Raw genomic sequence first — 21,549 nt, 5'->3', positions numbered from 1 at the left:
CTGTCGTATCCTAGAGACGCCCTCGAGATTCTGCGCCTTTCACTTCCGACAACGGTATCCGGAGTGCAAGCAATACCGTCGATCTACATCACAGGCCTGAGGAGAGGTTGAGTGACTTGCACAACCATGGCAAACGATCATCAAGAAAAGTCACTCTCGCCCAATGAAGAAAGCTCCGAGACCCATGGAGGACGTACAACGGATGACGTGTATTCAGAGGAGGCATTGAACTGTTCTTCGTGGTAACTGTATTGATGTTGAGCATTTTCATCTCAAATCTGAACATTGTACGTTCTAGGTCCAATCTCCGCTCAATGAGGAGAGTCCATGGCAAAAGGGCTTCGAACATCAGACTAACTGAATTACCAACCAGACCATCGTCGCGACTGCAATCCCAGGAACCACAGACGAATTCGGCTCCGTCGGCAAAGTCAGCTAGTACGGATCGCATTTTTCATCACCAACGGCAGCTTTCAATCCTCATGAGGAAAGACATACAAGCACTTCGACTTGAAGTGAACCAAGTGAAGATGGCGGCGCGATCGGGGTTGAAGCATCGGACAAGCATGCGGCGGAGATAGCTAGATTGCGGCCGATTCGACTTGGCTGACAAGTCACATACTTGACGTCCATTAGTGTTGGCTCGTCAATGTAGAGGCACATGTAGATTCGAGGGCCGTGTACTCCCTTCGTTTGCACAAATGACAATTTTCTCAGTCAGCACAATTCGCAGATGTGACGAAGGACCTTGGAATATCAAGTGTGTCACGGTGGTCTGTACGGTGATCGTGAACATGTGAGCGCTTAGATATGAAGCTGATGGCAGCATCTAAGCACGTGCTAAGTACATTATAACCTTGGAATAAGATTATAACGTCCACTCCAGTAGCTTACGTAGCCGCGCTAGCTTTATTAGTATCAAGGTACGGTCGACTATGTATAGTCGACCCGTTAACTCCGCCAGGCGTTCATAACAAAGTACACCATACATTAAACAAATAATGCCCGTCGGGTTTGGTTTGTGCAGCCGAGATGGCTGGCACATACTGTGATTGACCCATCAACCCTGCTTGGTCATCGGAACGCTGGGGCCGCAAGGGATCTGTCCACAGACTGGCGCGCTAATGCAAGGCTTACCCACCCACAGCTCGATAAAGCAGCGCCAGCAAGCGCGCTCGTATGCTGACGATGATGATAATGATATCGCGAGCGTGCTCTGAATGGAAATGCATGGGAGCTTCTCCTTATGACCTCCAGGTTCCGGCCTCGCCAGCTCTGCTCTTGACGATATCCACCTCCTTCTCCAGCATTAAAATCTAATCGAGTAGACACTTCCAGCTTGCGCCAAAATGCCAAAGTACTTCGACTCTGTCGACGACATTCCTGAATTGTCCGGCAAGGTCATTGTTGTCACGGGCGGTGAGGACTCGTTGTCGTCTCGGACAATGCCAGGGCTCTGACGAAATCCGTAGGAAATGCGGGTCTGGGTGGTGAGACTGTGCGACGTCTCGCCGCGAAGAACCCCAAAAAGATCTTTCTCTGCGCTCGAACTCCGTCCAAAGCGCAGGCGGTGATTGACGAGATCAAAGCACCCAATGGTGTGATCCAAGCTGTCAAGTATGATCTGTCGTCGCTCGAGAGCACCAGGTCCGCTGCTGCGGAGATCCTCGCCTCGATCGATCGACTGGACCTGCTCTTCCTCAATGCCGGTGTCTCCGGACTCGCTCCTGCCTTGACGGAGGAAGGGTACGAGTGGCAATTCGGCGTCAACTACGTCTCGCACGCGCTCTTCGCTCAGCTCCTTCTGCCTCTCCTGTTGGAGACTGCCGCTCAGCCGAACAGCGACGTGCGCATCATCACGGTGGCTTCCGAGGCTGCCAAGGTCTTCCCGCCCAAAGCCGGCATTCTCCTAGACCAGGTCAAGACGGACTTGTCCTCGATCAGCGGGATGGCGCGCTACGGGCAATCCAAACTGGCCAACCTCCTTCTTTCGAACAAGCTGGCCCAGGTCTACCCATCAATCACGTCTATCGCCGTCCACCCCGGCATGGTGAAGACGGAGAATTTCAGCAAGGCGGACGGGGCCGGATGGTTCACCTACTTTTGGCAACTGTTGCTGGTGACTACCGGCGTCACCACAGAGGAGGGAGCCAAGACGCAATTGTGGGCAGCTACGTCGAAGGATGCAAAGACGGGCAAATTCTACTTCCCCATCGGTAAGGAGGATGATGGCGGTAAGTACGGCAAGGACCAGAAGAAGGCAGATGAGCTGTGGTCCTGGACCACAAAGGAGCTTGCAGCACAAGGCGGCTCCGGATGGCCAAAGGTGTAGATCGGGATAGAACATTATAATGATTTTTAGGCGTTAGTTTCTAGCGAGTCCTTGGAAAAGTCTCATTCAATACTTGTTGCTGGCGATCAATGTGTCCCTCGGTCTTTGTCACTCCCCTTGTCTTGCCTGTAGGAGAAAGAAAGGCGCATCAAACGACTTGAATAAAGTGTCTATAAAGCCGTTGCACAACTCTGAGTGTGGAGCTTGGCGTAGTAAGATCTGTATCATCTGACTCGGTCCCAGAAGAGCCAACAGAGTCAGCATACCGAGCCGCGACTGGCATCGTGTCAGTCTCCTCTAGTGCCGCCTCTGCCACTGGGACATGGTCGGCGGCTAGAGCAGCCAGCCGGCTGACCAAACGTCCGTTCGGTCGAACGAAAAGAGTGAGGCAGTGGGCCTGACCAGTGGCTCCAGAGACTGAGCGAATAGGTCAATACTTGTGGAGACAGAGTATCGCGATGCCTTCACGATGACGAGGTCGTGGGTTGGCTCGACGCTTGGAAGGCTCAGATCTTCTCTGGACACGGCCGAGAGATGGAACGCTGTCTCTTTCTTGGCTTCATGTACGTTCTGGCTTGAAAGACGAACCGAGGCACAGCAGAATGCTAGTTAATCCTCAGACGTACTGCTGCTCGTGCGCTCGTGTGGAGGGCCACGCGATTCGCGAGGTTGCCCCGTGATGGAGATCGACCCTCAAGGTAGCCATGCTTTGGCATGTGTGCACTCATCAAGGGACTGAGAGCTGACAGGCGACTTCCCCTGCCCAATTGAGCATGTCAGCTTTCCACGCCCATGTAAGCTTTGTATGAAGCTAGCTGGCATGACTGCATACGCGAACTGCAACGGGTGTCAGTTATCAATATAACAAATCCTGTGGGAATCATGGATGCAAGAGACGCACGAGTCGAGCCATACTTCTCAGTATGGAGATATTAAGTCGTTCGTGAAATGGCCGAATGCGCATGTGAATCAATCGACCCAAGTAGAGACACGATGTCAACCAGACCACTGCACGACGCGTTGCCCGATCTCGTGGCAAGGCTGTCCGGTTCTGATGCAAAGCCCAGGTCGATGATCCGAGCCGGTGTTACACTCGCTGTCCTGTACCTGTTAGATCTCGCAGTGTATCGATGTAAGGCTGCACATCGCGAGTTCCAGTTTTGCGAGGTTGTCAAGGTCGCTGGCGGACTCAGCACTAGTATATCTTTCACCACTAGCGAGCATTCCCGCGCACAAGTTGACTGTTGAGCTATCATGGAAGACGTTAAATGCTCTGACAAGGTGGATTGAGCATTGAACAGCGCTCACTCACTATTATGAGGCATACTACGACGCCTGGCTTGGCGGACAGTATTTCCGCAAACGGCCGACTTGCACAAGCAGGAGATAGAAGCCGGATGTGAGACGGAGGCGCACTATCTTTTGTTCTTGCATGACATAAAGAATGAGATGCCTGTTACTTCGCAGTATAACGGATAGGGGTGGTCTACGATTCTATTCATTATATCTTCAAAACAAAGTCATGACTTCACAACGCTACTTGTCGGCCTCTTATCGAGCTGGAGTGGGTCAGGGGGGAGGATGGCTGCCGATGGAGGAGGAAGTTCATGAAGAAGTGGAAAAGACGGGGCCTAGGTCTCGCTCCTTACTGCAATTCAGCTGCAAGCTGGCACCACTTTGCAGCAACACCTCTACGCCCTCCTCGAACCCGACCTCGACGGCGACATGCAGCGGCGTCCGGCCTTTGCTATCGTAGAAATTGAGGAAGGGGTCCAACCTCCCGCCGTTCTGATTTAAAATGATCCGGAGCACGGTGAGCTGCCGCCGCTCTGCGGCGAGATGAAGAGCCGTGCGTCCAGTGGCGTCTGACCTCCCGAGGCAAGCGCCACTGGCGAGGAGGCAGCTTACCACATCCTCCCTTCCCTCTGCGGCTGCGTACATGAGTGGCGTCTGACCTTCGCTATCGCGGATGTTGGTGTCGACCTTACGTTGCAGGATCATGCGGACGATGTTAGTGTAGCCGCCCCGGGCCGCCAGATGTAAGGCACTTTGCCAGCTACCTGTGTTTATAAGTTGAACGGAGGCCTGTTCGGTGTTCATGGCCCTCATCATGCGGCGGATCATTGCGTCGTCGACGACACTGCCGGAGGCTACCTGCGCGGGACTCGTACCAGTACTGTTGCTGGTACTACTATCGCTGCTGTTATTCCATCCGTTGACAAGCTCGTCGAAATTCAGCACCTCGCTCGATAACGTTGCCGGATCGAGTGCCCTTGTCTCTGGAGAAGTAGTGACAGGTGAGGCGAGAGCAGTGGGTGTTGGCAGGTAGGTAGTCGCGACATGCAGTCCGATCGTGTCCAGGCCTGCAGACGTATGCGCATCGAGAGAGGTCAGGCCAAGGGTCATGTGGGAGTCGTGCATCCACGAAAGGTCAACCGAGGAGGAAGGGTGAGACGAGGTGTGTAAGTCGATCGACGTCGCATCCTCACAGGCTGCAATATGGTGGGTACGGACTGGTGCGGCTGGCAGAAGAAGATGGGCAGGAGACGGTAGAGGTTGCGGCAGAGCCAGAGCCAGAGGCGGTTGCTGGTGCGGCAATAGCGGCGGTGAGTTAGGGGTGCGCACGTCAAAAACGGCGGGTGCGGCATTACGTTTCTCTGGAAATTCGAGACGGTCTGATTAGCACAGGACAAATCTGAAATACACAGGAGAGAGTATGCGTGTTAGAATGGGGACGCGAACAGATGCGACGAGGTGCGATATCGCACCATCGCGATCGACACGACCGACCTGCAGCTGGAGCAGGGAGAACGGAGGGCCGCAGCATACCAACCTCGAAATCTCCGCTGAGAGGTGCGGTTTTGCATTCGCCTGCGCATCAGCGCCTCGTCCCGCCGCTGGTCCTGGTCTTGTTGAGACATGACTTCTGGTGAGTGCCGAGTGAGCAGAATGAGCTGCGCGAGCGGGCGACGAGAGGAGGAACGGCGTGTTATAACGCTGCTCTGGCGTGATCCTCTCGGGGATCAGTTTGCAATCAGCTGTGTGATGCGGTTGGTTGGTTGGTTGGTAGGTCGGTTGAAGGGCTTGCGTTTGTGACGAGGCTGAATCCCGCGTGAGATCCTGCTGCCGCCGCTGTGCATGCGCGAGCCCCTCCAACATGGGCAGTCAGCGGAAACATACCGAAGATAGTCCTGCATGAGAAACGGGCTGTCAGCGGAAGCATACCGAGGATAGCCCTCCTGCATGAGATCCTGCACATGAGAGGCCTCGAGATGGGCGGTCAACTCAAGCATACCGGTGAGGATAGGTCGCTAATTCAAGGATCCCGGCAGCGTTCCTGCACATGCTGTGCTCGCCTTTTCCAGGGTCGAAGGCGTATGGTATGCAGGCCTGAAGAAGTCAGACAAAAGAGGTGCGCGAGGTGCGCTATTGACGAAACACCTAGTGACCTCCGGGGTCATATAATCGGAGACTGTAAAGGAGCCGTGATCACACCTAAACCCCATTACAAAGGTAAGAATCAGCCGTGACAATACTTTGAGAAGCAGCCAACGCAGCGGCGAGAACGCAAGTAAAGGAAACAAACGAAGAGCCACCTGCCTTCAACATTTGAAGGGATCAGGCGATTGAGCTATGTCAGCGAAAGGCAGGAAGTATGTCCACGGGGACGCAGTCAGTGATTAGCGCACACCTGGAAGCAAGGCCGACGCGACAGCGGGCTGAGTCCTGCGAACAGTCCCTGGCGAAAGCAGTGGTGCCGGAGCACGACTGCACCTTGACAATCGACTACAGTATAGCGAGAAGGCCCCTCTGAGTCGCTGACGGAGAAACAGGCGAAGGCAGGTACCTTGGTACGTTCCTAACATCGACCATGCTACTTCGCACTTACCTAGGTAGCTAGCGATAATGCGCCTCCAGCCTTCTCTTCGTTGTTGCGGGCGTGTACCTGGCGGGAGGGCGTCGTTTGCAATCCAGGACAAGTTAAGATACTCGTTTATGTAGCAAAATGACGCTTCGTCCCAAGACCAGTCTCGTCAAGTCGCACTTAAGGCCCTGTTCATCAGCAGAGTTGTTCGAAGAGCACTACCTACTAGGAACGTACCTACAGTAGTAGGCATACCATACAGTAGTACCTAGGTACTCACGGGACTGTACTGTAAATTGAAAACAGCCCTGCAGGGTCTTGGTCGGTCTGCGATATAGTAAGCGCGGGCGCCAGCGGATTAGTGATCACGTGGCCGAAGCAACAATCGCACCTGGCCACCTACTGATCTCGTGCCTAAACTTGTCCCAACGTTCTCTTCCCTACGATGCAGTTATCATTCGTCGTGCGCGTTCTCTCCAGACCGACGTGAACCCTTCCATTGCAAACACGACGATAATTTATTCTCGAACGCGAAATCTGATATCGGGGACGTGAGGTATGTCTGTTCCATGCACAACCTGGATGGCTTGATGCCGCCGTCGCTGTCCGTGTTCTTGTTCGCTATTTGGAATATCCCGCTGTGCTCATCATCGTGTCTTCCCCTCCTCCTCCTCCTCCTCCTCTCCCCTCAACGCGATCAATATAACATCTTTTCCCACGCATCACGTCTCCCTTCCCACTCATGTGTCCCACTCGCTACTCCTCCGCATTGCTGCGGAAATCGCTTCCGCTACCAATGCCCCCACCGCCGCAGCGGAGATGTTTCACACGGTCCGTGGTCGTGGGAGCGGACTCGTGTGGTGAAGGAGCTGATATTGCAGCTAGCGGCGTCGTCAGCGATCGTCAGCTTGAACGCAATGCGCCGGCCATGTCTGCGCTCGGCGGCTTGAACAGATCATTCACACATGCCCGAAGATACCCCGTCATCTCCCAATCATACATAGAGAGCCCACAAGACTTTGGCTCAGTCGATAGACAAACGTAATGACAATCTTTATCTGACCATTCCAGAGCTTGAAGTTCAGCATACCCGAGATCTGCATTTGATACACGTCCACCGGGACGGCAACGACCATCATGCCCGCCATGCTCGATGATCCCACGGCGCCCGCCATCTATCGTACTTCTGGCCAGATGCCGTTTCCCGATCCCTATGGACCGGTCCCATCAGAGATCACGCCGCGACAGGTCACTCTGCGAGATCGTGTCACCACGGCCACCCTCGTGCCTTTCTCCTCTCCACATCAAGTCCCGCCTCATCTGACCGCGTATCTCTGCGAGTTGCTCAACCGCGAGATCGAAAAAGGCGATACATATCCCATGATCGACCCTATGGCACTCTCTTCGTTCGGAACATATTGGTTCGCAAACTTTGGCGCCGTCATGGTCGTAGGCGACATTCAGAGCGCAGACGAGGTCGCACAGATGGAAGAGGGAGGCGCGGATTGGTCGAAAGAATGTCTGGGGAGTTTCTACATCAAGCCAAATTACCCTGGCAGGAGCAGTCATGTGTGTAATGGTGGATTCCTGGTCACCGACGCTGCCCGAAATCGAGGCGTGGGTCGTCTGATGGGTGAAGGATATCTGGAATGGGCGCCAAAGTTGGGTTACACGTATTCGGTGTTCAATCTGGTATATGAGACGAATGTGGCTTCACTACGGATTTGGGATGCTCTTGGGTTCAAGCGAATTGGACGCGTGAAGGGTTGCGGCAACCTCAAGAGCTTTCCGGATCAATTCATCGATGCCATCATCTTCGGCAGAGAATTGGGTGGTGATGGCGATGATTATGTCACCGAGGAGCGTTTCGACAAGATCCGTTTCTACCTAAAACATGGCACATATCCGAACGGATCAGATCGTGCTGAAAAGTCGCGATTGCGTTCAGCAGCCACACATTACCGGCTGATACCCAACACCAGCGGTGACGGCGGAGAGGAAGAGAAGCTCATGTTGAAAGGCAAAGAAGTCATCTCAGATCCGCACAAGCAATACGAGATTGCTCGAAACATGCATGCGGCCGCTCATGGTGGTATCAACAAAACGACAGCCAGCATTGCAGAAAAGTATCATTGGGTGCGCATCAAAGAGACGGTCTCGACGGCGATTCGAAATTGCGTCGAATGCAAAGAGACGGCTCCAAAGCCTGCAGAGACCACCACCTCTTCTAACTCCAAGTCCCGAAAGAGTCAGGCAGCTTCGACGTCTACTCCGGCTCGTGCAACGCGTTCAACTGTCAACACTGGTCTGATTGACCCCAATGATGTTGTCACAGGGAGCAGTAATCCTCTCGTAGTGGCTCAACAAGCACAGCAGCAATCACATCAACAACAACAACCGCCGCCGCCGCCGCAGCAACAGCAACAACCTCAACATCAGATTTCACCACCTCAGCAGAATATACCGACCGCACCCATGATGGACATGCAGCATTTCGCCGACGTCTCCTCCGTACGGCCTGAAGACTATGGTGACATGCCTGTTGATCCTCAACTTATGCAAGATCCTCATCACCATGCTGCAGCTGCAGCCGCCGCCGCTGCCGCTGCACAGTGGTTTGAGAATGCATCTCCTACCAATATAGATCAACTTACTCGTGCGACGCACGCCATCAATCAGATGATGCAAGACGTACAGAATCAACAACAGCAACAACAACACCATCAGATGAATCAACAACAGCACAGTCGTTCTCCGAATGATGACCACGCCGCCGCCCTTCGCGACCAGCTCCTCTCCTCCTCACACATGACCTCTTCCAACCACGACCTGAATATGGTCTACCACCATCAACAGCAACAACAACAACAACAGCAGCAGCAGCAGCAGCCTTCCCATCACCTGTCCCACCACTCGCATCCCATCTCTCATCAACAGCTGCAGCAGCATCAACAACATCCCCACCAACAACCACAATCCCAACAGCAACAACAATCTTCACAGCGCCAAACCTCCCAACAACAACACCAACAACAACTCCCTGACCCGCTCGATACCGACATGGACGACCCTATCGTCGATGTCGATGTCGTCGACGTTGATCTCGACGATCCGGATCTCGACAACAAGACCTTCGATCCGGCGACGGGGGTTGTTTCCGTGGTCGGCGGCGGCGGCGTCCGCGGTGGATTACAAGCCGATCTTGTCGGGGGGTCAGGCGACGGGATGAGGCATTGAGCATTCAGACGGAGGGTTTTGTCAAATCAAGCGAGGTGAAATGAGGATTGAATTTTGTACCGGGGTCAGGAGCGAAGGGTTGTCGAAAATTTCGATCGGCCTAAACGTAATTACAGTCGGTGATGGAAAGTAGTATTTATGTATGTCCTAGCCATTACGATTGCTGTTGTCTAGGTTTCCAAGATCAAGCTGAGGAGAGGAAACTTGGCTTAGAAAGGATCAAAGGGCAAATTAGCGAATGAATGAATCCCTACCTAGGTATGTGCTGTCGGTCAGAGTGACAATGAAAGGATCTCTCTCCCATCTCGGATCGGCGGGATCCATATTATTACTCTGAGACCTGAGAGTAATGATTCAAGAAGGCAGCAATAGTACGGTATTATTTCGATGACTTTTCTTCATGTGTTATTAAATCATGTTCATGTATAAATCGCGCCACAATGCAAAACATCCATGGTAGTAAATCCTTAACAACGCACTCCTTCCTCCATTATCATCATCTTCTTCATCTCCTCCGCCTCACTTTCCCACCACAGCTCCTCAATCCGAGAAAATCAAAAGAATCCGAAATTCATCATCGAAATCCCTCTCCTCTCTAGATGAACTTCCTGACGATGTCGACCTCCACACAGCTGGGGTTCTGCGCCTTGCCGCTGCCCTGGATCCAGTTCAGCGCGACGTACTGGTAGCCGGAGTAGTTGATCTTGCAGATCGCCCAGCGGTAGTAGGCCTTCTGGCCGACGGCGATCGGGCTGACGCTGTCGTCGATGTAGGATTGCACGCTCAGGCGGCCGTCTTGCGGGTTGAAGGAGACGAGGGTGGGGTCGTTGACGGGCTCGATGAGGGGCAGGGCGACGTTGGACGCGGTGTTGTAGACGAACTTGAGCGGGTTGGAGTCTGTAGATTCGATATTTGTTAGAAATGGAATCTTTCTCCTCTCTCTCTCTCTGGACGGAAAGTGGAAGGGTAGAAACTCACAGCCTTCTCCGCCAGCGGAGGGCAGAATCCAGGTGATGGCGCCCTGCTCGCCGTAGGTGTTGTCCTGCTGCGAGGAGTAGATCGAGGTGTTGAAGCGGAAGGTGTTGTAGTTCGCAACGGTCTTGTTGGCCTGGTCGAAGATGCAGAGAGCTTCGATGGCGGCTCCGGCGTGGCAGGCGGTGAGGACGGCGCCGGCGTAGGGGTTGGTGGCGTAACCCTTGGTCTTGACGACGAGCTGGAAGGGCGCGGAGGTGATGTTGTAGAATTGGGCGGAGACGCCGGTGGCCATGAGGGCGAGGACAGTGGAGAACTTCATTTTGAAAGGTGATGGAGGTGGTGTTGGTGGTGGATTTTTTTGAGATTAGTTCTTGGAGATGGGAGATGATTGATGTGGATGATGGAACTATTTCGGTGGAATAGGTGGTGGATGAATTGGTTTATATAGATTTTCAATCTTCATACAGTCGACAATGATGATGACGATCTCTCGAACTTCCTCTTTAGCTCATGTCGTCGAACTACGCATGATCACCCTGTATGTCCTCAAAATAACAATGGAGTAGTGTACTATGATGGTGATGGCTGCATACCGTAGCACGATGTGACGTCGAATGTCACCCACCCACTGCCGATCATCCCAGGTAAGCGATGAGCTTGCCAAAGAGCCGATGCCCGACTAGGATCAATTCGACGAGGCTGACACGAGTGAATACTTCAGAGCGTAAGGGACCCCAGCAGAACAACCTTCCTCATCCTACCCGAATTTGTCATGATGTCTACGGTCTGCCCAGGTGATGAGTGTGATCATTGCTCTGGAAAGAGCCGAGCCATGGAGTATAACAATGACTTTCGGTTGAGGGTTGTGTTAGACCGTATGTGGAAGAAGGCCGCGAGAGGGCGAATCACAGCCAGCAAACATTGGGCGGACTTCCAGGCGGACCCTTTGCTGTTCGGCTACTAGAGAACCTTGGAATTGCGTAGCCCTATGCCCAAAGAAACCTGCCCAGGTGAACACTCCACGGTCCACCTGTGGGCACTTGGGCAAGCAACATGCGGCAATTCCGGTTGCAGTGCGCCATCGAGAAAAAGCTTGTGAGGTCTATTTTAAGCTCCATGCAGCAGAAATGTCCACCACAGAATCATGCATCTCGTATTCACACATTGCTTGAATGTCGATCATCGTTCCATTCCAGAACGACGCTCGGTCGGCTCGGTCGGAACTAGGAGGGTCTCCAGTGAAGAACCTGGTGACATACACATGTTCAGCGGTGTGTCCCTCGCTCAACTCGATCCCGCACCAGACTGAAATGACGGGACTGCAGCTCGTATGCTCCTCGTCGATAGTCTTGCATTAGGTGAAAATAAACGCACACGCCACAGACACGACATAACGTTCACCACCACGGCTATGGACAGTTCACGACGATCAGGTTCTACATTCCTATCGATCTGTGTGTTCCTCTCCGTTATCTCCGTCCTGAGTGGAGTGGCGCTTTCAGAGGCGACCAGACCGAACGATTCCGGAGAATGAGCCGAGAGCCCGTATGCATCACACGAAGGACACTGCTCGAGGCTGGTGATCCCACAATCAGCGCCACTGTTTCTTTGAATTTCCTTCATAGGTCTCACTTTGATGACGACGACTACTATGGTGCTGCCCATCGCCGAACTTTCATCCGACACCAACATGCCCTGCACTCTACTACGGACTTTCGTATGAGGCATTAAGCGGCTCTGTCGGGTCTATCGGACTCCTCCATCTCAGTGAGCAAACGACGCGTGACATGGCATGTGACGTTCGACGGCAATGTTGAGATCTTGGAGGACTATCTGTGCAACGATGAAGCGGACTTATACAGCGTTGCGCATCAGCCTGCTGAAGACCCTTTCGAGAAACGCATTAAAGGGCAGTGTCAGGGCTTTATTCCAGGTGTGGTCTCGCTAGAGGACAACGGCAAGGCGGAGATCATGTTATCTGAGCGGCTCCGTGTCACTGTCGTACTTGGAATCATGTCCAATTGAATGTACAATTATGATTTACACAATTCATTAAAACTGCACGTTTCTCGCCTGGGATTCGAAATTGAGCGGACTGAAATTTGCCTACAGACGTGATGTTATATTCAGCCCTTCGTCATATCGACGTCCGACTCGTCTCACGTGATCGAGCCTTGCCCTCTCACAGTCTTGGCTTGGCAATACTGCCGCACCACACTTGCGAATTCACGACTACCGATCGCGAAAGTGAGATAGTTGCACGTATTCCAACCACATCACACATCACAGCACAGTCAAAATGGTTAAGAAGCGGGCGTCCAAGTACGAAACCAACCAAATATGCAAATTTCAATCCGGAACGCGTTATTCTAACCGTCATTTCTTACAGCGGACGTAACAAGAAGGGTCGTGGTCACGTCAAGCCGATCCGATGCTCCAACTGCTCGCGATGCACTCCCAAAGACAAGGCGATCAAGCGATTCACCATCCGCAACATGGTCGAGTCTGCTGCTATCCGTATGGTTTTCCCGATCGAAACAATGGATTTCCCAAAGACGTGGAACTAAATGTTGGAATCTGCAATTAGGTGATATCTCGGATGCCTCCGTCTTCGCCGAGTACGCTGTGCCCAAGATGTACTTGAAGCTTCAATACTGCGTGTCCTGCGCCATTCACGGAAAGATTGTTCGGTACGCATTCCTACTTCGACTCCTCCTCCCGGTCTCTCCCTTCTGGCCCATCTGAAGTCTGCTGGGGCTCTTCATGAGTGCAACAGTGTGGGAGATTGATGATCGGACAAACAATAAGCGAGATGAATTGCAGTCGCTAACATGTAGTCCTCCAACAGTGTCCGTTCGCGCGAAGGCCGTCGCAACCGTGCTCCTCCCCCACGTGTACGATACAACAAGGACGGCAAGAAGGTCAACCCCCAGGCCACCGCCAAGGTCCCCGGCGCTCAGGCATAAACAATGTTCACTTCGACGAGGAATAGAGCATTTGCAATGTCAGGACAGGGATTTTGGGAAAAAGAAGGCATGATTCACACAACACACAAAGTGGGCGTTCTGGTGAGACACGTTTTTGATCTGGGTTTGGGATGACAAGGTGCGAGGGGAACATGAAGTGGAGAGTGGAAGGGAAGGGAGGAAACCTTCGCCGGATCAGCTCGAATACTTCACCTCCATACATCAACCTTTTTTGAAATCACGTTCCAATCCTCGAATTGCATCGCCGACGCCTGAGAACCATCTACTCATTCCTGGGACAACGAATGGCGGCATCCCGTCTTGCATGCGTCGTGGCGGATCTGGCATAACACGATCGAAGTGGCGGATACCACGACCATACTAATGATCGACCTGACGATGCAACCCTTCCAAGCCTCGACAGAATTGCCATAGCTCCAAGATGACAACTAACGACCTTACCTCCATTTCGTGACATTCTCGTCTCCATCATGTGCTCTAGTAATGTTGTGGTCGTCCGCCTTGTGATTTAGCTATTGCCATCGGACTTCGCGCCATTGCCTAACTCTCTGTGCAGGTGTGTTTACGTTGAGTGTCCTTTCAATCCGAACTATTCGATCTCGACCTTAATTCCCTTTAAAGGTGTGACGGCTTTGCGTTTCTAAGAATAAATTATAACTTCATTAAATAGCTTTCCGTCAGGGTATCGTAGTAAAAATAGAGAAATCGATAACAATACAGTGTGGATACCACCACGAGCGCGCCCGCTAAAGTTTCACAACGACAAAGCACCCATCATCTCATCTGGCAAGTCATCGTCGCGCGTCATCCCAAGAGCAACCTGCCTTTCTTCTTCACTTCTTCCCATTAATCGCCTTCTTCCCATCCACAGCTTCGTACTCCTCCTCGTCCTCCCCGTCATCGTCATCCTCCAAATTCTCGTCCCAATGATCCAATTCATCCGTAACATCCGTCACAGGCGGTGCCTCCGCCGCCGGCACAATCCCCGTCTCCTGAGAGTGATGCTCATACACCAGTCCACCTTCCTCCTCATCTCTCCTCCTCCTTCCCTCCTCTTCATCTCCCAATTCCAATTCCACATCCCCATCGCTCAACCCTTCTCTCCGTCTCCGGCGCATCCGTTCCAACATCCGCTTGTGGTATCGCGAACAGAGCAACACGGCGATCCCGCTCCCGGCCACGTTCGCGAGGATGTCGTAGGGGTCGAAAGAGCGGTTATTGTTGGGCAGGGCGCCCTGCAGGATCTCGGAGCCGATGGAGAGGCCGGCGGTGCAGAACGCGAGGGTCAAGTGCAGCACGAGACGGCGGTGCGGGGTGTCGAGGGTGAAGTAGAATGTTGCCTGTCGGAGTCAGTCATCGGGAGTCGAGGGCAGAAGGGGAGGGGAAAGGCAAAAGGGCGTCTCACGGTGAGGAGGAAGAAGGTTATGAAATGTAGGCCTTTGTCGCTGTGGCCATATTGCGGGATTTTGTTGGTCGAGAGGCCGAGGTAGGCGGCGAGCAAATTGAGGCCTACGAATACCGCTGTAGTAGTAGAAGAAAGACGAGTCAGCAATAGAATCTCCCAATTCCAATGCGCGCACGCGCGAGAATACAGAATCGGTGCATGATTTTGCTGCTTTCAAGGCTCTCTCTCTGGTCTCGTGGGTGCCTAGGCGCATGTTGTCGCGCCGCAGTCAGAGCGACTCATGCAACTCCTCTCATCTTCTGGTTCTTCCGGTTTTCTTGCGCTGTACAAGCGCGCAATGCTTTCTTACCTGCGACATGCTTCCGGATGCGGATGGTCGACATGATGAGGTTTGTTCGGCTAACAATAAATTGGCGCGCGCGCAAAACAAGATATGAGATGGTGCTATAAGATTTTTGTGTTTCCCTCTATCATGAGTAGGAGCGCATCTTGTTGGCTGGATGAGTAGGTAACGCAGAGTGTGAAGTTTTCTCTTCTCGTGGGATGAAAGAAGGGTAATCGGGAATGCATGTGTGATTGATTGAAGGCGGCTTTAATTTCCTACATCATGGGCCGCAGAGCTGCAGCCAGCCAGCTTGTCTGCTGCACCCGGGCATGCAATGGAGAGGAGTGCATTGCGCTCACAGGTCGCAAACCGGGGGGGCACAGTTGACAGACAGGGTCTGGTTGGTTTTCTTCCCCCCCCTCGAATCTGCGCTGGTAATGTTCTCTGTATAGTTACCTTGTTTGAATGATCTCTTGGATCTTCTCGCTGCCCGTCTGGATTTATGTACTATGTAACAAGAGCTTATAAAATGTGATTGTCCCGACAATTGTGAAAGGCAAGGAATTATGTTGCTCGGTGATAACTGCAGGTCGTCCAGAGTCAATTATGATCTTTGGGACTAAACTTGAGTTTGCCGCGTCACAACAGTCAGTTGGAAGTACACGTGAGTGTCACCACAGACGGTATTAGCACTTGACTGCCATTGCATCAGAGCGCATATCTATACTCGAACGATATAAGCCATTACTTTGACTACGATCAGGATCACGATCAGGATCACGATCGGCGACTCAGGCGCATGGTTCTTTGGTATCTTGGTCTACCCCGACTCATCACCTTTCTCAACAGGGACATTCCACGAACCCTAACCATGCTGATGACCGCGATGGACCGTAGTGTACGGAACACGACGACTACTGGCACGTGCCTGAACAAAGGTAGAGCTGATCAGACGTTACGGAAGACTTTAGGAAAGCTGAGCTAGGGGAAAAGTGAAGAATCACTCGCGGCATACTGTAGCAAAAGCCCTACAGGCAGGACAGACAGTCTCCAGTGCGGTGTTCAGTTCAGTTTTCAGTTCAGTTCAGTTGAGTCGAGTTCGGTTCATCCCATACATATTTAACGTACCAGCCGATTGCTGTGTGTACTGCGAATAGCTAGCGGAACTGTGAATCTCCGGGGTATAGCGAAGAAGAAGTCTGAACCTCTTTCTCTTTCTCTCTCTCCCCCGAAAGCGGGACGACAGCCGACTGCTACTGTACTACTACTACATACTACACCCTACTACCGCGCCATACACAACTCAAAGTGAGACGTCACGTCCAACCACGGCCGCATCAGGCATTGGCCGCACCATCACCACGCCTGGGTTTTCATCAAGCCGACCACACCGTTGCATTCGCGACAACCTCAGCTTTTCGATGACCCCCATTTCTTCGTGTCAAACCCCATCACGGGACATTCCGATCCTGTCACAGGAGGACGGAGCACAGCACTGCGGGTGCAAGTCCGGGCGATGAGCTCGACACCACTGCGCCCTGCTGCTGTCAACGGCTTTGCGCGCGCTCCAAATGGATCCCATCTCACCGCGCGCCGAGGACCCAGTGTCGGTCGCGATGCCCGTCCCACGCCTAGCCATCGCTCCAACACCGTCGCGACTTCGGTAGCAGAGGATGAGCGCGAAGATGACCCCATACACAAAAGCCTGACAGCGCGTTGGGAGGAGAACCAAGCTGCCATCCTCGCTCTCTTCTCCGGTGATGGGGTCCTCCGTCGCGATCACCCGAAATCACCAGATGCGACTGCGCGAGGAACACGCGACCCGGAGGAGGCCGCGAATCCCGCTGTTCCGCGAACACGGCCAGCTCGCGTGCTGGACGAAGATTATGGAGACGACGACGAAGATGAAGATGAGGAAGACGAGGAAGATGACGTGGACAAACAGAGTCCGCTCAAAAGCAAAGGACGTCCCGATGCGCCCAATGGTCTTTTACTGCACCCTGTGCGCGCTCCTCCGCCGCTTCTGACACGCAACTCAACTTCGCGGCTCGGCGCCCCTCCTGCGATAGAACAGGCCAAGACAACAGAAGAGGTGCGCAAACAACTGGAAGAGGACAAAAAGGCCGCCGCCGAGGCCGCCAAGCGTGATTTCCAAAGCATGTTCTTCACGCTGGAAAATGATCGCGATGCCATGTTGGAACAGCAGAAGCTGGACGAGCTGGATCGTGAGGTGGAGAATGAAATGTCTGGAGATGCCACCGCGCAAGGCGCCACCTCTGCTGGAAACAACGGCACGAATGCAAATGGCAACCCGAACCAAGGCTCACTGGGCAGTTCTGACCTGGGCGCATCCAGTCTGACCTTGAAACATTTGATCGCGCGGATTGACATGTCGCGCACCATGGTAAAAGCGTCCGACCATCAATTGCGAACCCTCATCACGGAAGTCAGAAAAGGACGGAGCAAATGGGCCAGCGAAGATAAGGTCGGCCAGGAAGAACTTTACGAAGCCTGTGAGAAGGTCCTTATGGAGCTCAAGGCGATGACCGAATACGCGCAACCATTCTTGCAACGTGTGAGCAAGCGCGAAGCCCCCGATTATTTCAACGTCATCAAACATCCCATGGATATCGGCACGATGATCAAGAAACTCAAGCAAATGCTTTACAAGAGCAAAAAGGATTTTGTCGACGATGTAAATCTGATCTGGGCGAATTGTCTCAAATACAACCAGGAACCGTCACATCCATTACGCAAGAAAGCCTTGTATATGCGGAAGGAGACCGACAAACTCACTCCTTTGATCCCAGAGATTGTCGTTCGTGATCGAGCTGAGATCGAAGCAGAGGAACGACGATTGGCATCGATGGCTGGAGAGGATAGCGACGACGATGACGCCCCTATCATGGCGTCACGAGGACGTAAAGCGCCCAAGAAAGGCGTTTCCACGACCGGAAGGAAAGCGCCAGATGATGCAAAGGGAGATGGAGCAGAAACGACAACGGAGACAAAACCAGGCATGCATGCTTCTGCGAGCAGCATTCGTGGAGATTTTCTACGCGCCGACTCGGAAATGATGGATGTCACCTCGGTCGGGACGGGAACTCCGCCACCAGGGTTTGCAACCCCTGCGATGAATGGTCTCAATGGGCTCCACGCGCCTGGAAGCCACAGCGATCTCCAAGAGGTCGACAGTCTCGGTCAAGTGTTGATCACAGCTCACGTAGACGATCTAGATGAAGAAGACACCGAGTTCAAGACTTGGAAGCAGGTGACGAAGCGAGATCGTGCGCAGGCTGCGGCAGAACGAAATCGACTTTTCCGAGGGGAACAACTCAATCTCGATGAGCCAGCATTACTGCGCACCAGAGCGATGATGCGGAGATGGACAAGGCAGCAACGCGCTGCCGAGAAGTCGACGACTGATCCGACCATAGAAGATGAGATTGAAAATGCAGAGCCCATTGCAGGGGGCGAATCTCTTGCGGAGGGAATCGAGACTGAGCAAGACAGCAGTTTACCCGACTATTACAATCCATTACACGCCATTCCCGACTTGGATAACCGATGGAAGTGGACCGTGGACTCAGAAGGAGGAGTCATCCCGCAGGCGGATGAGTGGATGCGCATGTATCCAAGAAAACAGTACACGTCCATCTCAGACGGGACTCTCAGCAAACGTATGGAGGCGAACATGAAGCAGATGCAAGACACTCGTCAAATTTGCGCGAAAATTGGTATCGTCAAGCAGATGCAGCTTCAAGCACAGGTATGGACTACTGCACTGAGATGTGCCTGTGAACTGCACTCAGGGCAAGCTGTCTAGCATTCCAGTCGAACTAACCTTGTTTCCTGCACATAGACCTATCAGAACCAGTTTCAAAAATACGAACCTCGGCCGTTCCTCGAGCAAGACGTCGGACCTGTCGTCGTTTCCGAAGCAGGTCCGCTTCTGGCACCCTGGCTCAACCGCGCGGCGTTCCAACGCGGCGTCGCCAAGTTGTTCTACCATGCTGGCTTCGAGGATTTCCAACCGTCGGCGCTAGACGCCGTGACCGACATCGCATCGGACTTTCTCACACGCCTGATCGGAACCTACAAGCTTTACCAGGAACAGCCTAAGAGAGAAGTCCATGGTGCTGATGCTAATACCCGGAAATCCAGTGTGACGGCTATGGATCTGGATACACCGATTCTGGCGCCTAGTTACACACTCGAGGAACGTGTCCTACATACATTAGACGAAAATGGTATGGATCTGGACAGCCTGGAATCTTACGTACGCGACGACGTTGAGCGGCTAGGCTCTAAACTCGGCGTCATGCACGAGCGGATGAAATCTCACCTTGCAGATCTATTCGTAAGTCGGATCGCCGCAATGCTTATTTTTGGCCTTTTTCACTAACACTTCATTTTCCCACAGCGTCCCGCCCTTGGCGAACACGCAGGTGCAGATGGTGTCGGCGCCTTCAACGACGGTTCCGAGCAATTCGTCGGCGGCGACTTCGCCGAAGACCTCGGCGAAGACTTCTTCGGCTTCCGCGAGCTTGGCCTCGCCGACGAATTCGGCCTGGAAAGCCTCAGCGTGCCCCTCCATCTACTCCAAAACCGCATGCATCTTGCGTACCAAGCCCAACACAACCTCGGCGCCGCTGGAGCCGCTGGTGCGAACGGCGGCCTCATCTTCCCTGTCCCGGAACCCTACGCCCCACTCACCAAGGACCGCATCGACGGCGAAATCGGCTTGGTAAGGGATTTCTTCCGCGCTCGTCTGGCGCGCATGTCAAGTACATCTGCGGCAGCAGCAGCAGCGGCAGCAGCCGCCGCCGCAGCCGCCGCGAACAACACCACCCCACCCGCCCCGGCGCTCATCGAAGACGAAGACCTCCCCATGAAACAACGCTTCCCCAAACCGCGCCTCCCTCCCACCGGCAAAATTTCTTCCCCAAGAAAACGCCCGCTACGCGAACAGCAGCAGGCGGCGAAGAAGAAGCGCAAATTGGAGGAAGAAGGGAAACTGCTCCTTAATGGCGGAGGCGCGGGTCGGAATGTCGATGTCACGAAAACGGTCGGTCCCTTGAAATTGGTCCCTTCCAACAAGAATTCCGCGGATAAGGAGAGGGACAAGGAGAAGGAGGGCAGATCCCTGCAGACCGATACCTCTCTGGGGAATCGCGTCAAGAAGGATGGTATCCCGAGCGCGGACGGCGAAGATGGGAATGGAAATTCGGGATTGGAGAAGGACGATGGTGGCGCTGGAGGAGGGATGATGAGTCCGGAGAGTATCTCTGGGTGAGAGGGTCTTTCTATTTTGTTTTCATGCACAGAGAATGAGAGGGAGAGAGAGAAGGTTGGGAATCGGAGCTCGGGGTTTTGGATGGGATCGCTTAATTCTTCTTTTTTTGCTCGAGGAGAGGTCGGCGGCAGATTTCCCGCGACGCGTTCCCCCCCTTTTTGTCATCTCTCGTGTGGTTCTTCTACTTCTTCTATGTCTATATTGATTGCTTCGCTTGCTTTTTTCTTCGCTCTTTGGATGGCAGTGGGCTTTCGGTCCCCTTTTGTCTCGTTTCTCTGATTTTCCGACGGAGAAGGATAGTTTGCGTTCTTGTCATACTTGTGTTATTTCACATCGTGATCTGGTCGGGACATTTGTGCAGTAGTCTCGGGCATCAATTCTTTCCTATATATCATTGCCTCCCGCATATTAATTATTGTTTGTCTGGTGTGGAGTCGAGAGAGGCAGCAAGACCTGGATGTCAGGGAATTAATCTGAACAAGAACGAGAGAGAACCTTCTAGTATCTGTCATTGATTTTTCGTGTCTTGAACGGGTTGTGTGTATTGATGCTGTCCTCTAGCATTTGAATTGGAGGTATTTCGAGATGCCCAGTGATGTTCGTCGAGCCTCAGGCATATACGTACCCTTTCAACGTTCCTCCCACGTTGTTCCGTCAGCTTCGGAGCGTTCGTCACCGGGCCACCTCAGACCCGCCCAAATGACGTCGCGGACGACCTTCTGGACTGCCAGCTCAGGCAAATTTGTCCTTCCGTGCAGGAGGAGCGGAAAGGAGTGCAAGCGAGGGGATTTCTCAATGGGAGAAAGGGGTTCCGTCGTGTTTTTTTCCGAGTGATTCGTTCTACGCAAAGGTACAGTACAGTACATAGCTGTTGTACATATGCACGAGCGAAGAATTTCTTCTCATAGATGTCATGGGTCAATGAGGCTCAGCCTTCAGGCCTTCCCTGTCATGACGGCGGCAAAGCATGGCTGGTCGACAAGCACCAAATCTCCCGCCCAAACTTTGTTGCAGCGGCACTGTGTTGCACCCTGGATATTTCCCATGCCTATTGTATTGATGACCCGCCTGGGCGGCAGGTAGTTCCAGTACAAAATCATCCCTGGTTGACTGCCGTTGATATCACG

The 21,549-nt window shown here is 53.1% G+C and overlaps 8 protein-coding genes across 8 annotated transcripts; 5 read left to right on the top strand and 3 right to left on the bottom strand.

Annotated features, from left to right (window-relative positions):
• The first annotated feature begins 1,017 nt into the window (after positions 1-1,017).
• On the top strand, positions 1,018-2,416 carry K489DRAFT_377366 (NAD(P)-binding protein). The gene is made up of 2 exons (XM_033604137.1): positions 1,018-1,419; positions 1,473-2,416. Exons 1-2 carry the CDS (start codon positions 1,350-1,352, stop codon positions 2,330-2,332), a joined length of 930 nt encoding a protein of 309 aa, XP_033461877.1. The 5' UTR covers positions 1,018-1,349; the 3' UTR covers positions 2,333-2,416.
• Positions 2,417-4,882: 2,466 nt separating this feature from the next.
• K489DRAFT_143020 (uncharacterized protein) lies at positions 4,883-5,751 on the bottom strand. The gene has a single exon (XM_033599154.1). The coding sequence runs from the start codon at positions 5,489-5,491 to the stop codon at positions 5,012-5,014; it is 480 nt and encodes a 159-aa protein (XP_033461876.1). The 5' UTR covers positions 5,492-5,751; the 3' UTR covers positions 4,883-5,011.
• A 922-nt stretch (positions 5,752-6,673) lies between these two features.
• K489DRAFT_142944 (uncharacterized protein) lies at positions 6,674-7,240 on the top strand. The gene has a single exon (XM_033599153.1). The coding sequence runs from the start codon at positions 6,767-6,769 to the stop codon at positions 7,145-7,147; it is 381 nt and encodes a 126-aa protein (XP_033461875.1). The 5' UTR covers positions 6,674-6,766; the 3' UTR covers positions 7,148-7,240.
• On the top strand, positions 6,867-9,821 carry K489DRAFT_377363 (uncharacterized protein). The gene has a single exon (XM_033604136.1). It carries the CDS (start codon positions 7,335-7,337, stop codon positions 9,432-9,434), a length of 2,100 nt encoding a protein of 699 aa, XP_033461874.1. The 5' UTR covers positions 6,867-7,334; the 3' UTR covers positions 9,435-9,821.
• Position 9,822: 1 nt separating this feature from the next.
• On the bottom strand, positions 9,823-10,758 carry K489DRAFT_377362 (uncharacterized protein). The gene is made up of 2 exons (XM_033604135.1): positions 10,413-10,758; positions 9,823-10,331 (listed from the first exon to the last, which is right to left on the bottom strand). Exons 1-2 carry the CDS (start codon positions 10,726-10,728, stop codon positions 10,030-10,032), a joined length of 618 nt encoding a protein of 205 aa, XP_033461873.1. The 5' UTR covers positions 10,729-10,758; the 3' UTR covers positions 9,823-10,029.
• Positions 10,759-12,708: 1,950 nt separating this feature from the next.
• Positions 12,709-13,375, top strand: K489DRAFT_387032 (ribosomal protein S26e; the record flags this gene model as incomplete). Its single annotated transcript, XM_033606281.1, has 4 exons — positions 12,709-12,731; positions 12,799-12,926; positions 12,997-13,099; positions 13,258-13,375. 4 exons carry the CDS (start codon positions 12,709-12,711, stop codon positions 13,373-13,375), a joined length of 372 nt encoding a protein of 123 aa, XP_033461872.1.
• Positions 13,376-14,081: 706 nt separating this feature from the next.
• Positions 14,082-15,362, bottom strand: K489DRAFT_351790 (uncharacterized protein). The gene is made up of 4 exons (XM_033602455.1): positions 15,151-15,362; positions 14,802-14,917; positions 14,476-14,736; positions 14,082-14,424 (listed from the first exon to the last, which is right to left on the bottom strand). Exons 1-4 carry the CDS (start codon positions 15,182-15,184, stop codon positions 14,230-14,232), a joined length of 606 nt encoding a protein of 201 aa, XP_033461871.1. The 5' UTR covers positions 15,185-15,362; the 3' UTR covers positions 14,082-14,229.
• Positions 15,363-16,195: 833 nt separating this feature from the next.
• Positions 16,196-20,902, top strand: K489DRAFT_377359 (uncharacterized protein). Its single transcript, XM_033604134.1, has 3 exons — positions 16,196-18,895; positions 18,989-19,486; positions 19,550-20,902. Exons 1-3 carry the CDS (start codon positions 16,643-16,645, stop codon positions 20,420-20,422), a joined length of 3,624 nt encoding a protein of 1,207 aa, XP_033461870.1. The 5' UTR covers positions 16,196-16,642; the 3' UTR covers positions 20,423-20,902.
• Positions 20,903-21,549: the final 647 nt, after the last annotated feature.

The sequence above is a fragment of the Dissoconium aciculare genome (genome assembly GCF_010015565.1).
Source record: "Dissoconium aciculare CBS 342.82 unplaced genomic scaffold K489scaffold_3, whole genome shotgun sequence".
NCBI classification, from domain to species: domain Eukaryota; kingdom Fungi; phylum Ascomycota; class Dothideomycetes; order Mycosphaerellales; family Dissoconiaceae; genus Dissoconium; species Dissoconium aciculare.
Note: the sequence above shows the minus strand (reverse complement) of the source record. Positions and strands in the feature narration are given on the sequence as shown.

Coding starts and splice junctions, on each gene's coding strand:
- K489DRAFT_377362 (XM_033604135.1), bottom strand. CDS start 10,728: ATGAAGTTCTCCACTGTCCTCGCCCTCATGGCCACCGGCGTCTCCGCC. Junction 10,332..10,412: donor CTCCGCTGGCGGAGAAGGCT/GTGAGTTTCTAC, acceptor TCGAATCTACAG/ACTCCAACCCGCTCAAGTTC.
- K489DRAFT_142944 (XM_033599153.1), top strand. CDS start 6,767: ATGCACAACCTGGATGGCTTGATGCCGCCGTCGCTGTCCGTGTTCTTG.
- K489DRAFT_377366 (XM_033604137.1), top strand. CDS start 1,350: ATGCCAAAGTACTTCGACTCTGTCGACGACATTCCTGAATTGTCCGGC. Junction 1,420..1,472: donor GGTCATTGTTGTCACGGGCG/GTGAGGACTCGT, acceptor CGAAATCCGTAG/GAAATGCGGGTCTGGGTGGT.
- K489DRAFT_143020 (XM_033599154.1), bottom strand. CDS start 5,491: ATGTTGGAGGGGCTCGCGCATGCACAGCGGCGGCAGCAGGATCTCACG.
- K489DRAFT_377359 (XM_033604134.1), top strand. CDS start 16,643: ATGAGCTCGACACCACTGCGCCCTGCTGCTGTCAACGGCTTTGCGCGC. Junction 18,896..18,988: donor AGATGCAGCTTCAAGCACAG/GTATGGACTACT, acceptor TCCTGCACATAG/ACCTATCAGAACCAGTTTCA. Junction 19,487..19,549: donor CTCACCTTGCAGATCTATTC/GTAAGTCGGATC, acceptor ATTTTCCCACAG/CGTCCCGCCCTTGGCGAACA.
- K489DRAFT_351790 (XM_033602455.1), bottom strand. CDS start 15,184: ATGTCGACCATCCGCATCCGGAAGCATGTCGCAG. Junction 14,737..14,801: donor TAACCTTCTTCCTCCTCACC/GTGAGACGCCCT, acceptor TGACTCCGACAG/GCAACATTCTACTTCACCCT. Junction 14,425..14,475: donor AAGGGTTGAGCGATGGGGAT/GTGGAATTGGAA, acceptor AGGAGAGATGAG/GAGGAAGGTGGACTGGTGTA.
- K489DRAFT_377363 (XM_033604136.1), top strand. CDS start 7,335: ATGCCCGCCATGCTCGATGATCCCACGGCGCCCGCCATCTATCGTACT.